Source organism: Marmota marmota, unplaced genomic scaffold, assembly GCF_001458135.2.
Source record: "Marmota marmota marmota unplaced genomic scaffold, marMar, whole genome shotgun sequence".
Classification (NCBI taxonomy): Eukaryota; Metazoa; Chordata; class Mammalia; order Rodentia; family Sciuridae; genus Marmota; species Marmota marmota.
In genome coordinates, this window is record NW_026000101.1 from 1084750 (window position 1) to 1099148 (window position 14399).

At 50.3% G+C, this 14399-nt stretch overlaps 1 protein-coding gene across 6 annotated transcripts; it reads left to right on the forward strand.

The window, feature by feature from the left end:
* Nucleotides 1-2381: 2381 nt before the first annotated feature.
* Nucleotides 2382-12851, forward strand: Alad (aminolevulinate dehydratase). 6 transcript variants are annotated; one of them, XM_015492171.2, is made up of 13 exons: nt 2382-2524; nt 6553-6658; nt 7589-7757; nt 9084-9134; nt 9555-9651; nt 9973-10108; nt 10228-10311; nt 10412-10500; nt 10778-10833; nt 10917-11004; nt 11096-11182; nt 11527-11656; nt 12701-12851. In XM_015492171.2, exons 1-13 carry the CDS (start codon nt 2399-2401, stop codon nt 12757-12759), a joined length of 1278 nt encoding a protein of 425 aa, XP_015347657.2. In that variant the 5' UTR covers nt 2382-2398; the 3' UTR covers nt 12760-12851. The 6 variants fall into 6 exon arrangements, with proteins under 6 accessions (XP_015347657.2, XP_015347658.1, XP_015347659.1 ...); XM_015492172.2 differs by having other exon boundaries at nt 2402-2528; XM_015492173.2 differs by having other exon boundaries at nt 2408-2524; nt 6530-6658.
* Nucleotides 12852-14399: the final 1548 nt, after the last annotated feature.

The following is a 14399-nucleotide window of genomic DNA, read 5'->3' on the forward strand; positions in this document are numbered from 1 at the left end:
GATTCTCATCAGCTCCGTTTATCAAGCCCATCCTGTGTCTGGCACTGTTCTAAATGCCCTCAAGTATTAGTCTTAAAACTCTGAAGCAGTCATTTTATCAACCACAACTCTATATAAGTTTTACAAATCATAAATTTATAAATAATATTTTACAAAGGTAGAACCCCAGTGGTTACTTGGTCCAGTGGCTTTTTCCTGCTCCACAGTAGAAACATCCTTTCTTAATTCCCATGAGCACCACTAGAGGTTAAGTCCTCAGGTCCCATCTGGATTCCTGTGGCTTCCTTTGAATTCAATTTCCTGCCTCATCTGCTTCCCCTGTGTTTTGCTTGCCAAGTGGATCTTTCTAGAACATGGCTGTATTACAGTCACTCCCCACTTCCTATTAAATTAAATTCAATCTGGGCACAGTGTCATTTATCTAATCCCAGCTGCTCAGGAGGCTGAGGTGAGAATTGCAAGTTCAAGGCCAGCCTGGGCAATTAAAGACCTTGACTCAAAAAAAGGGTTGGCAATATATCTCAGTAGTTGAGCACTTGCCTAGAAAGCATGAACTCTGGGTTCATAATAATTTACAACATAAAACTCTTTATGCTCCAGTTAAAAATGAATCCCCAAAAGCTCCCCTATTTGGTGTTAGTTCATCCTGCCCCATTTTTCACCAAACTAACTTTCTAAGAGCAATGTCTCCTGAAAGGAGACTATGATTTAAAACTACAGAATTTAACTGGGAAGAATCTTTGAGGTAGTGGATCAGTTTTCCCTAGCCACACCTGTATCATTCCTGTAGTGGTATCTGGATTTTGAAGGTTTGTTACCAAACTAAGGTAAAGCTTCTCATCTTTCTTCTTTAAACACAACACTTCGTGCCCAGAGATTTTGATCTGGACCTGGGGAGTAGGAGATTATCCTGACCCATTCAAAACTACTTTTGCAGCCTTACCCCCTTTTTTACCAATGGCAAATTGAGCCTCCTTAGAAGTGACTTGTCCGGATCTTAGCACTAATTCATGAAAATAGATTGTGTCCCTGCCACCTTTGACGATGCTTTTGTTTTAAATAAACTTTTTTAGAGAAATTTTAGAATTACAGAAAACTACAAAGGATGCAGAGTTCTGACAAACCCCTCACCCAGCTTCCCTTCACATTAACATCTTACATAACCATGGAACATTTGTCAAATGAAAGAAAAAAAAATAACTAAAGGACAAACTGTCCTTGTATTTCACCAGTTTTTCTAATACTATCTTTTTTGTTACAGCTCCAATCCAGAATACCACATTGCCTTTAGTGAACTAGCTTTTTAAAAATTGAGATAAAATTCACAGAACACAAACCATTTTATCTTTTATTTATTTCATGCTGTGGATAAAATCTAGTGAGGCTTTTTCACTAAGCTACATCCCCAGACCTTTTTAATTTTTTTATTTTGAGACAGGTTCTTGCTAAGCTGGGGCAACCTTAGTGAGACCCTCAGTAACTTAAGGAGACCCTGTCTCAAGATATAAAATAAAAAGGATTGGGGATATAGCTCAGTGGTAAGGCACCCCTGGGTTCAAGTACCAGTACCCCCCCAAAAATTGTGTGTGTGTGTGTATAAACGTAGAAGACAGTCTGGTGCTGAACTCAACAACTTTAAATATACATATATGAAGGAATATACACACGAACATACACATTTTCAACGCCCTGTAATAAATAGTGGTTGTAATAAATAGTGGTTGCCTTTCCTTGCAACCACTAATCTGCTCATTCCAGGCTCATTTTTGCCCATACACCTCACCAGACCCCTCCTGCCCCCCTACAAGTCCTCTCCCACCCAACCAAACATAGACCTTTGCTCAGATCTTTTACTGTACCCATCCTAGTCAGATGCGATGCCCCTGGGAGTTTTTTTCTAATGCCATGTCTTTTTTCATCACGTCTCTCAACCCTTTCACAGAGTAGACCCTGAGTAATCACGCTGGAATAAATCTTCTCTAAAAACTTGGAAGACAATCTGGTGCTGAACTCAACAACTTTAAATGCTCAATGTGCAAAAATTGATGAAACTATTGTGTTAGGCATTATTTGGTGTTAATGTCCTTGACATCCAATTGTTCTTTCACCAAAAAATGAACCAGGGCCAAACCTGCGGGAGGCTGGAAAGAACTGTAAAGCAAACCCAGGGTGAACCCAGAGCTGTGCCAGCCTTCCAGACGCGGTCACTCGCAGAGGCCCCTCCCACACGCCAGGGTGGGCTCCCTAGCTCATTCCTCCCGCCCTGTGGCGGGCAGGGACGGGCTGTCCAGTCTCTCGGCACACCTGATTGGCTAGGTCCCGAGTCCGATAAGCGTGGGCGGGGCCGCGGGAGGGCTGACCAGCAAGCCCGGAGAGTGGCCGCAGGGGCGTGGCCTCCATGCGGGGAGGGCGGGCCGCGGGGGGGGAGCTGCTTCCGGGTGAGCCGCCCCGCCCCCGCCTGGGCCCCGGGAGATTAGATCCCGGGCTGCAGTGGCTGGAGCAGCGGTTCGGAGCTTTAAAGGAGGTAGGTAAGTGGGGCTGGCTCCGGGAGTTGGAGGGTTTGGAGATCAGCCTCTGAGAGAGGCGGAGGCTGTTGCTTAAGTCCTGCATCGTAGCTTGTGTCGGGCGCCTGAAGCTCCCGTCCTGCAGCTGGGGACCGAGACCCCGTGGGCCCCTGCTTGGGTTCGATGGTCCTGCAACAGCCGGGGTTGTTAGCCGAGTTCCCGTTCATGTTTCCTCCTTTGGATTCACCCCCTCCCCGGGCACCGCCGGCGTTCTGCATCATTGCGGAGCCGAGGTGCCTTGCAGGCTGGAGGAGAGGAGTGGAAAATATAAGAACCGCTTGTGCTAGGCGTTGCATGCTTGGCCAATCAGTCCTTACGACAACCCATTGAGGTCCGTTCAAGTCCCCACTTACCAGATGAGGAAATTGAGGTCATACAGGTGAAAAGTGCCAGAACCAGGATTTATACTCACATCGGTCGACTCCACTGACCACAAATTTAACCACCCTGGACCGCAGCCGCCTGATAGATTAGGGCTCTACCCGGTCCCTCCCCCCACCCCCTTCACCTGTGGCTCTTCATAAGTCCAACTGTACCAAATAAAATGTGAAATCTGTCTCAGTACCAAAGGTCATAGTGGGTATTGAGGACTGGGCTGCTGGAGAACTGAATTTTAGCCCAGATCTGCAGCTAACCAGCTGCAGGATCCAGGGTCAATGTTTTGCCCTTCTCTGAGCCTAGTTTTACCAGAGTTTCAGTGATGAAATCAGCAAGCTTCAAGAAACCTCATAGCAAGGATATTCTAGGAATCTGTGGAAATGGGAGCTTCTCTGGGTTTCAAATTGCTGAACCCAAAGATTAGGGCTTTCAAAGCCCCAGGAGCAGATTGGGTTCTCATTTTTCTCTTTAATCCCTGTATCTAGCACTACAGTAGGTACAGAGTAGAAAATTCAGGAAACGTGGGTTGATTGAACCAGGAACCAGTAGGTTTCTCATCAGAAGTGCCTGACAGCTGTTGTCCTGGGCCTTTCTGGGGCTTTGGGTTTCTAAACCTGGCTCTTCTACCTAGCTGGCAATTCTGCCTGCCTCCTCTGAGCCCGCGGCAGAGCCCGCCAGAACTGGCAGCAGTTGCCATCCCTCTGGGCCAAGAGCAAAGCCTCTGGAATCAGTGGAACACAAGCTGTGGGACTGAAGCCCTGCAGCTCTGCTTGCCCCCTTGGTGGCAGCTCTCAGGGTCCAAGTTAGGTTAGACCCTGGTTGGGGTGGAGCCAGCCAAGGAAGGCAAGATCTTCAGTGTTCTTTCATCCATGAAGCTGTTCTTGACTCCCAGACACAGGATCCTCCCACAGCACCTGGGCCACCCCACTATTCTGCATCTGTTTGGGGTTGTTTTATTCCTTCTCCACCACATTAGGTGTTAGGAAGCAGGGACTTTGAAACATCTTGTGACCCTCCAGGCCTAAACAAATGTCCTCCCTCCGGGGTGTGGTGCAGAAGGCACAGGACTATACCAGGAGATTTTGTTCCATATCAGTCCTGCCCTTATTAATATTAAAATTAGCTTCTTGTTTACTGAATAGCTACTTGGTGCCAGATATATACCTCAGCACTACCTCTAATCTTCTCCACAGCCTCACAAGCTGGATAATGTCAGCCCATTTCGTAGATAATGAAATGAAGGCTCAGAAAGGCTGCTGACCTTGGCCAACGTTAGAGTAGAACACAGATCAGACCTGGAATAGCTTGATTCTGAAAGATGGTTCCTTCTGCACTGCCCTGTACTGTCTTCCATAAAATTAACCTGATCTATGTGAACAAGCGAAGGTGTGGGGCCTCATTGTGTCTTGTTCCTATAAATGTGGTGACACGGTATTTAAGCTGAGGTTTGCAAGCTCCCTTAATTTAGGGGCCATGCCCTTCCCGTGTGCAAAAAACTCCCAAATTTTGAGGTACTTTTCACAATGCAAAACCCTGGCCTGATTTGACTCTGCAAAGCAGAGGTGTTACTTGGGGCATTTTCCCACTCTGCAGATGTTTATCAAGTGCCTGTTGTAATAGACTGACTATGTGGTCCCAGCAGCCTCAGGGTCACTTCCTAGCTCTGTACCTCACTGGCTGTGTCATTTCAAGCAAGTCCTGTGGCCTCTCTGCACCCAATTTTCCATATTAAATGTAAAAGATTAACTAGGATCAGTGATTTTCAACTTTTTTAAATATTTTTTACTTGTAGGTGGACATAATATCTTTATTTATTTATATCTTTATGTGGTGCTGAGGATTGAACCCAAGGCCTCACACGTGCTAGGTAAGGGCTCTACCACTGAGCCACAAACCCAGCCTGATTTTCAACTTTTTAATTCTTCCAGCAGTAGCACCATTTTTCAAACTACTATCTCTCTGACCATTAAAAAAAAAAAAAAGATCAAAACGGAACTTCTCTATCAAGGCCTCCCCCTCCAGTTGTACCCTCCCCACCTCTCCCAGGGTCTTCAGGATGAAATTTGGGCAGCGCAGCTCCTAGGCAATCCTGCAAGAGGTTTCTTATAGGCAGAAGGCAGTTGCTCTGTGGGCCTTCTAAAGGAAATGGGGGTTGAGGCCAGTGGAATGCAGCTGTGAATTCCAGAAGTCCACAGCCTGCTACAAAAGATTGTTGCTCAGGGAAATGAATCAGAGACATGTGAACCTGGTTTCAAAATTTGACTTGACTCTCCAGAATGACATTGAGCAAGTCATGTAAACCCTCTTAGAGCCTTCATTTCCTTATTACTAAAAAGACAGTTCTTACAATTGAGATAATATAAGCATAAAGTACCCAGCACCTAATTAATACATTCAATATATTTCTCTCCAGCACCCATTGCAGAGACAGTGTGGGCAGAGAGACACCTACTCAATCAAACATTTTTACCAGTATTGTGGATGATAGTATATAAAACCCTGCATTTGGAGTTTAGAACAAATTTAGTTTCTGGCTCAGTCACTAAACTCTCTGTGTGGTCTTGGGCAAGTAACTTGACTACTCTGAGCTGAATTAATTCCTGGCAGACCAGGGAGCAAAATCTTGCACAAAATGGGCAGACAGGACCTCATATCTGCTGAATAATTGCTCATTTAGGGATTAAGACATCTTTGGGGAGCCCTGGCTTGCCCCTGTGTCAGGTGATGAGGCTGACCCACCCTGGGGTGTGGGGATAGGGCGGGTCCATGTGTGGCTCCTGATAACCCCAACCCCACCAAGGAGGAGGATGGGATAAGATGGGCCCCTGGGCTGGGAGGGAGCCAAAGAGATTGGAGAGATTGGGCAGAAAGCCCCAGCACACTGAAGGATCACTGGGGTTCTAGTTCTGCTGTTTTATCCTATAATGCACTGTGTGACCTTGGATAAGTCCCAACCCCCCTGGACCTTGAGGTCCCATTTGTCCAAGGAGCAGCTAGACTTGGACCTGCCACCCCCACTTTCTGTGGCTACCCCACACACACACCCCACCTGGCTACTAGCACCTCCAAAAAGAAATGTCTGAAATGAAGCCCGCCATCTCCTCTGTAAGCCTGGTTTCCCATCACCCTATTCCTGCCCTTTCCCTGTCCTCTGGCCTATGGGTCAGGCAGACAGCGCATCCGCCCTGAGAGACCGCCTCTTGGCCGCATCACCATGGCCCTTCCTTCTCCACCCTCAGACCTCCCATAGCCCATACTCTGCTTCCGGTCTATTCTGCTCAGTGGCAAGATTTATCTTCCTAAAGCCAGGTTTTGACCAGCCACTCCCCCACTTCCTGCTCAGAATCTTCCTTGGCCTTCAGTCTGGCCCCCTCCCTTCCCCTCGTCTCTCCTCCTTCCACATGGGCTCCATCGCCTCCTGGGGTCCTTAGAACAGTCCACAGCTATCCTCCAACCCCAACTTTGCCCTTTTTCCCTTCCCAAGGGAGAGCTGTACCTTTCCCTCCTAAGCTGAACCCGCTTACCCTGCAAAACTGAGTTCAAGCCCTGGTCTTCCACTAGCTTCTTCTGCTCTCTAACCCACATAGAAACCGTGACTCCTTTGTGGCAGGGCTCCTTCTCTCTGAAGTGCACTCCATCAACCGTGCCTCCCTGGACTGACATGCAAACTCAAGGAGAGGTCACCTATGAGAGAGTCCAGCGTGGCCTGGTACACAGTAAGTGCTCAAGAAACATGTGAATGCCCCACTTCTTCCTGCCTCATGTCATCTCTCTGGCATGGAGGGCATAATATCTTGTACTTAATGTAATTAAATACTTGCTCTGTGCCAGAGTCCACGGGTGGGCAGAGTGCAAGGGGGCAGGGGAAAATAAACTAACCCTGGACCCTGCCCCGCAGAAGTTATTGGCACAAGATGAGACAGATCAACAAAAAACTCTTACGTAAGAGAGGTTGCAACAAGAGCAAGAAGAAAGCCTCTCGGGATAGGGGCGGAGAGGCCTGTGGATGTGGGCGTGGTGGGGCCATGGAGATTGCACAAGCCTTCTCAGAGGGACAAGGTGCCACCACATAGCAGGAAAGTGCCGGAGTCTCCTTGGCTGGGAGACAGCCTTAATGGTCACCCCGTTGGGGGAGGGTGCAGGAGCACATGTGTCCTGCATAACCGAAAGTCCCCATGGCAAGTATTACCTGCGCTTCACTTGAGGTGGAATTATAGGGAATTCTTCTCTTTTGGCTTATCTGTACTCTTCTAAAATTTCTACTGTGAGCATGGGCATTGTGCAGGGAAATGTTGTCTGGATCGGCGCTTCTCCGAGTATGCCTAGGGAGGGATTAGTTCTGTTGTCTTCCTTTTTTTAATTTCCAGCCCATTGGTTGTTTGATAAAATCTGGTAAAAATTAATAACCAGAAATTTATTTTTTTTTAAATAGCAGTCACATACACAACAAACTCAAAAGTTTCTTCATTGGATTCAAATTGCTATGAAGTTTCTAAAGACTTATGTTCATTTTTTGTCTTTACTGTGAGCCCGGCAGGGATTGGTGGACCCCACTAGGCTAGAGAGAGGGGCGGCAGGAAGCTGGAATGTGACCGTCTCTCAGGGTCGGAGACCATATTTCATGTGCCTCCTGTTGCCCCTTTCAGAGCTCAGCACGCAGCAGACACCCCAAGAACTAGCTGGCTGGCCTCTGGCCCCCACCATGCAGCCCCAGTCTGTTCTGCACAGTGGCTACTTCCACCCCCTGCTTCGGACCTGGCAGACAGCCGCCACCACCCTCAGTGCTTCCAACTTCATTTACCCCATCTTTGTCACGTGAGTCCCCAGGAATGGGCCAGGCCTTTGATCTGTCCATGGTGGGGGCAGGTGTGTGACTGGTACAGGCATCAGTATTGCTGGTGGGGGGAGGTGTGAATTGGGCCATCACAGCCAGGCATGGTGACACATGCCTGTAATCCCAGTTACTGAGGAAGCTGAGGCAAGAGGATCACAAGTTCCAGGCCAACCTGGGAAATTTAACAAGACCCTGACTCAAAATAAAAAATAAAAAGGGCTGAGGATGTAGCTCAGCAGTAGATTGCTTGCCTAGCATAAGCAAGGCCCTGGATTCAGTCCCCAATACCATAAGGGGATGGGAAATGGGCTGTCAGCTGGAAACTCAGGGTATTAGAAGTGGCCAACTGGGATAAGGACAGAAGTCTTAAGAATGGCACAAACCTTGAAAAGACCTCAGTTCTCACATTTGTAAAATAAGAATAACTACTCTTGTCTGCCATCCTGAATCTTTGGAATACAATAGAAACGTAGAAGGCTCTGTCAGCTGTAAAGTGCTATGTCCTCGTGAGAGGGGCTTATGAATAATAATCATGCAATCATGATTATTAATAAAGCAACAGCAGACCTACTGTGTACAAGGTACTATGCGAGCAACCTACATACATGATCTGTTCAGTCCTGACAGCATTTGTATGAAGAAGGAATAGACGTTGTCTCCAACAGGGTCAACTCCATGAGGGCAGGGATTTTTGCCTGTTCTGTTCACTGTTTTATCACCAGCACCTAGACTAGTACCGGGCACATAATAAGTGCTCAGTTGGGGCTGGGGTTGTGGCTCAGCGGTAGAGCGCTCGCCTAGCACATGCAAGGCCCTGGGTTCGATCCTCAGCACCACATGAAAATAAATAAATAAAGATATTGTGTCCAACTAAAAAATAAATAAGTATTTTTTAAAAAATAAGTGCTCAGTAAATTTTTATTGAATAAAGGAATTGATCCCATCTAGGCTCTGGATGAAGGGCCTGAGGCTCAAAGAAATGATATAACTTGGCCAAGATCACCCAGTCAGAAAGTGGCTAGAAGAGGAAGCAAGGACTTCTGATGTCAGAGTCCACATTCTTAACCACTTGACTCCTTCCTGTTGACGCATTACTGTTCTTCTAGTACACTTGCTTTTATTATCACTGTTATTCTTGTTCCTATTATTATTTCAGGCCAGGGGAGCCAGACACTGGACCCCATCCCCCTCCCTCCATCTCCATTCCCACATTCCTTCCCAGCTTCCCAACCATCCCTCCCAGTCACCCCGCCACCACCTGCCCTTCCCACAGCCACCAATCCATAGCCCACCCCCTGCTCTTACAGGGATGTTCCTGATGACGTACAGCCTATTGCCAGCCTGCCAGGAGTGGCCAGGTAGGAGGCATGCTGGAGAGGGCAAGGGGATGATGGAGGGAGAAATTTTGCAGGGGGAGGTACCCAGAGGCAGAAGTAGACCCCGGAGGTAGAAGATCCAGAGACGCAAACTGCAGCTCAGTGGAGAGAAGGGCTTCCCTGGGGCCACAGCTGTGCACAGTTAAGGGGCAGCCTCGTGAAGTGACAAGCTTCACCAGGAGCCCTCGGTGAGGTTTTTGCATCCTGAGCTGAACTTAGGAAGAAGTTCAGTTAGACCACCTCGGAGGAGCTGCCACAGCTGATTCCACAGCTCTGATATTTAGGGTTTGATTTCCCCACCTGTTTGGTGGGTGCATTCCTTCCCAGCCCTGTCCTGGGGGTTGGCACCCTCCTGGTGCCACCAGGACCTGCCTCCCCTCAGTCCCTCCCATCCCCTCCCAGGTATGGTGTGAACCGGCTGGAAGAGATGCTGAAGCCCCTGGTTGAAGAGGGCCTGCGCTGCGTCCTCATCTTTGGTGTCCCCAGCAGAGTTCCCAAGGTGAAAATTGGAGGAAGAGTTAAGAAAAGAGGTGGGGCGAGGGTGGGGACAGGAGTGAATGGCCATCGTCCCAGACCTTAAGATAGTACTCCTACGGGGTCAGGAAGCTAAGTACCTGATACCCTGACAGGGTAAGTCAAGTCCCCTCTCTAGGTCCCTGTTTCCTCTGCAGTGGGCACAGTCCTCAGTGCTTCCTTATCCAGGGGCTGTGACAGTGACAGAAAGTGAGGGCCGGGGCTGCGCTCTTCAATGGCTGGCTGCCCTGTCCCCCCAAGGGCTTCATGTGACAGACACATCACTTTGTTCTTCCCCTGCCCCTAGGATGAGAGGGGCTCTGCAGCCGACTCCGAGGAGTCCCCAACTATCGAGGCAGTCCGTCTGTTGAGAAAGACCTTCCCCAGCCTCTTGGTGGCCTGTGACGTCTGCCTGTGCCCCTACACCTCCCATGGTCACTGTGGTGAGCTTCCTCCCTTCCACCAGCCCTGCTGCCACCCACACCCACTGCCCAGTTCTCTCCAGCGTGGACACAGGCCAAGAGCCAAGGCACTCCCCCAACCTTGCCATCTTGTCCTGCAGGGCTCCTGAGTGAGAATGGAGCATTCAAGGCCGAGGAAAGCCGCCAGCGACTGGCAGAGGTGGCACTGGCCTATGCCAAGGCAGGTGAGTGAGTCCCCAGCAGGGATGGACACCTGTGGGTCAGGGAGCTGGTAGAGTGGATAGGAGGGTCCCAGAGTTCTGAAGACCACCCTCTGCCCCTCAGGATGTCAGGTAGTAGCGCCGTCGGACATGATGGACGGACGAGTGGAAGCCATCAAGGAGGCCCTGATGGCACATGGACTTGGCAACAGGGTATGTGCAGGGAGTGCAGGGGGAGGGCGGCAGGGTGGAGAGAGCCTGGACAGCCCTGCGTCCATGAGCCTAGAATCACAGAGCAGAGGACAACACTGGATTAGGCCTTTGGGGTCCATCTCAGCCTCTGCACCTCGGATGGGGAGATCAAGACCCAGTGTTCCCATGGGACTAGAACTCAGGCACACCTCTTCTTAGCCCCGGGCCTTCCACTCTGTCACTTCACCCCAGAGCACCTGGAAAGGGCTGCCTGGGCCTCACCGCATTGTCTCCATAGGTATCAGTGATGAGCTACAGTGCCAAATTTGCTTCCTGTTTCTATGGACCTTTCCGGTGAGTGGGATGGGCAGGCTTCTGCTGTTAACCCCTGACCCGTAGCCCACAGCTGGAGCTCACAGGGTGACTGTGCTCTGCAGGGACGCTGCTCAGTCAAGCCCAGCTTTTGGAGACCGCCGCTGCTACCAGCTGCCCCCTGGAGCCCGGGGCCTGGCCCTCCGAGCAGTGGTAAGTGACCAGGCTTGAGACACACTGTCACACACACACACAAACCATTCCTTCCTGTCCCCTTCCCAGACACTTTACCCTCATCCCTTAGGACCGGGACATACGGGAAGGAGCCGACATGCTCATGGTGAAGCCAGGAATGCCCTACTTGGACATCGTGCGGGAGGTGAAGGACAAGGTGAGCACAGAGCAGACTTGAGGACTCAGAGATTGGGAGAGTCCCCAGACGCTGGGACCTTCGATTGAGGGACTCTGGCATCTCAGAGCTAGAAGCAGTCTGCACCTGAGCTGGAGGCCTCTCTTCCCATTCCTGCCCAGAACCAGCACGGCCTCTGTGCCGGGGTTCACAGGAGCCTTTGAACGGCTCTGGATGGACAGCTCTAGATCAGACTGGGCTGCCAGGAGCAGAGACTCAGAATAGAGCTCAAGGTGGTCACAGACTGGGCAGGGAGGGAGGGAGGGACACTCCAGAGCACAGCTGCCCTCCACCTCAACCCCATTCCCATGGCTGCTTCTCCACAGCACCCCCAGCTCCCCCTCGCTGTGTACCACGTGTCTGGGGAGTTCGCCATGCTGTGGCACGGAGCCCGGGCTGGGGCATTTGATCTCAAGGCTGCCGTGTTGGAGGCCATGACCGCCTTCCGCAGAGCAGGTAAGCGCAGAACAGAGCAGGTGGGGGTTGTGACCTGTGCCCCAGAGACTGACTGGCAGTTTGTCCAGATAGGGAAACGATGTCATGAGACAGCCTGGACTCTTATGCTTGTAAACACAGGTATCTGAAGAGACAAAGTCCAGGCGTGGTGGCACACGCTTGTAATCCCAGCTACTTGGTAGGCTGAGGGAGGAGGATTGCAAGTTCAAGGCTGGCCTCAGCAATTTAGCAAGATCCTGTCTCAAAATAAAAAGGTCTAGGAATGTAGTTCAGTAGTAAAGAGCCCCTGGGCACCTCTATCCTCTTCCCCACCCCAAAAAAAAAACAAATAGACACAGATTGAGGAAAGGGGGTGGAAGGACAGAACAGAACATGGGACAGTGAAGAAAACAGAGCCCTCTATTGCTTTCTGGTGATGAAAACTTGGACAAGATGCTCTCTCAATCCCAAGGTCCTTGTCTGTAAGCTAGGGATAAGATAGCTGGCGCCTGGTTGTCCTGAGGATGAAATGAGATAATATGTTCAATTAGCATATGCCTGTTACTCCATAATGGGAACAGGTTTTGTTAGTATAGCACACTATCCTGGTCATTAGAATGGGCTCCAGCTGTGGGCCAATGGGCCAAGGGTTTAACAGTAGAACCCTGCCCACCCCACTCACCAGAAAGGTCTGGTGAAACAGGAAGCAGATTTGGTACTCTAGCTCATCACTAGGACCTGTGGGAGACAATGGGGTAGAGGCTCAGTCAGCCCCTTCCAGGTGCTCAGGGTGATGTGGCAGGGAGTGAAAGGTCACTGGCTAGGAAGCAGAGTGCTTGTGTTCCGGCCCATTGGAGCGCTGGCCTTGATGTCTCCATCCCAGCCCTGGAAGGGGGCTTGCAGTTACTACTTCCCCAGCTGTGCATTTCACATGAGACCCAAAAAGAGAAAATGACTCCAGACCCAGGGTCTGGAGCTGACTGAAGTGGGCCCAGTCCTGTGCTGTGACCCACAGGCTATGCTGATGCCATGCCCCACCCCTCTTCCTGCCTCTCCCTGACACAGGTGCTGACATCATCATCACCTACTACACACCTCAGCTCCTGCAGTGGCTGAAGGAGTAACCAGTGTGCAGGACCCAAGATCTAGAACTTGAGAAAGCTCCCAGGGCCTTGGAGAAGTGAAAACCAAAGTAAAGGCTGCTTTTAGAACTGTGCCCTGTGCCCGCTTCCTGCTTACATGCCTGCAGGGACCCAGCGCCCTGGCTGGCTTTTGCCAACTTGCTGAATCTTACCATTCCTGGTCACATCCTCATGGGCTCTCCGAGCTTCCTGCCCCTGCCCAAGCTCAGCCTGAGGCTCATGTTTTCCACTCCCAGCTCTCTCCTCAGGTGTGGCTTCAGCTTGACAGCAACCAAGAGTTCCCCAGGGCAGGCGTGGTGGGGCCTGGGAGAGGGGCTTGGAGCACGAGGCAAGAGGAGAGCAGTTGGACTTTGGATCCCAAGAAGCTCAGGAAAGCCTGGGCCTCCAGCAGTGGAGCTGAGTGCTGGGCCTGAGGCCCAGCGTGCCAACCCTGGGGGTGGAGCTGAGCCGGGCTTTGGTTCCACACAGGCAGTGGTCGCCAGGCTGCCTGGGAGCCCCTGTTCTATTCAGCCTAGACCTGAGGAAGAATGACGGGTGAATGAGGACCAAACTCCAGAAGCAAAGGGGGAGTTCCTGACTGCTGGAGACGCCACCACCACAGGCTTTCCAGGCACAGGATAGTTCTTGAGAACCTCTGCTCTACCACTAGGCACTGGGTGTCAGGGAGACAGTAGGACAGGCCACAGCCTGGCTCCTTCTGGAAATTGTACAGAGAGAGTAGGGAAGACAGATAAGAAGAAAAGGGACAAAGTGGTTACAAACTGTGATAAGTGCTTTGAAAGAAGGAAAGGGTCTCAGAGAGTAAGGGGTAGGACCCTCTTCAGAGCATGGTCTGGAGACCCTCTCTGAGGCTAAGACAGAGGGAAGCTGGGCGTGGTGGCGCATGCCTGTAATTCCAGCCTCTCAATAGGCTGAGATAGGAGGATCACAAGTTCAAAGCCAGCCTCAGCAATTTAGGGAGGCACTAGCAACTCAGTAAGACCCTGTCTCTAAATAAAATATTTTTAAAAAGGGCTGGGGATGTGGCTTTGTGGTTCAGCACCCCTGAGTTCAATTCCCAGTACCAAAAAAAAAAAAAGCCTGAGAGGGACAAGAAAAGATCCTTACAAAGATGCAGGTCACAAGAACAAAGAAGAGAAGCTAGTATGTACCATGACCCTGTGGTGGGAGGAGCTCAACAGGGCTTTGGAGCACTTGAGGAAGAGGTATGTGTGTAGAAAGGCCAAATCCCACATCTGGTAATGAGCTTAGATTTTATTTTGTATCTAATGTGCAGCCCACTGAAAGATGTTCTCCTCCCACCCCACCCCATGCTGGGGGTTAAGCCGGGGCCTCATGCATGCTAGCCAAGAACCTCTACCATTGAACTACACCACTTAGCATATTTTGCCAATGCTTTAAATCACTGTGGAGAAGGAAACAAGGATGCCTTCATGGGTTTCTGGCTCTAGCCACTTCACAAGTGCTTGTAGTCATTTTAAGACTGACAATGAGTCTCCTCCCAATGAAAGTTAAGGTCCAGTTAAGGAGAATCCAGTTTGCAAGTCTACTTACCCATCTGCAAAGGGACAGGGAATCCCCATCTAGGGCCAAAACAAGGTCAATTCAGACCCCAAAACAGT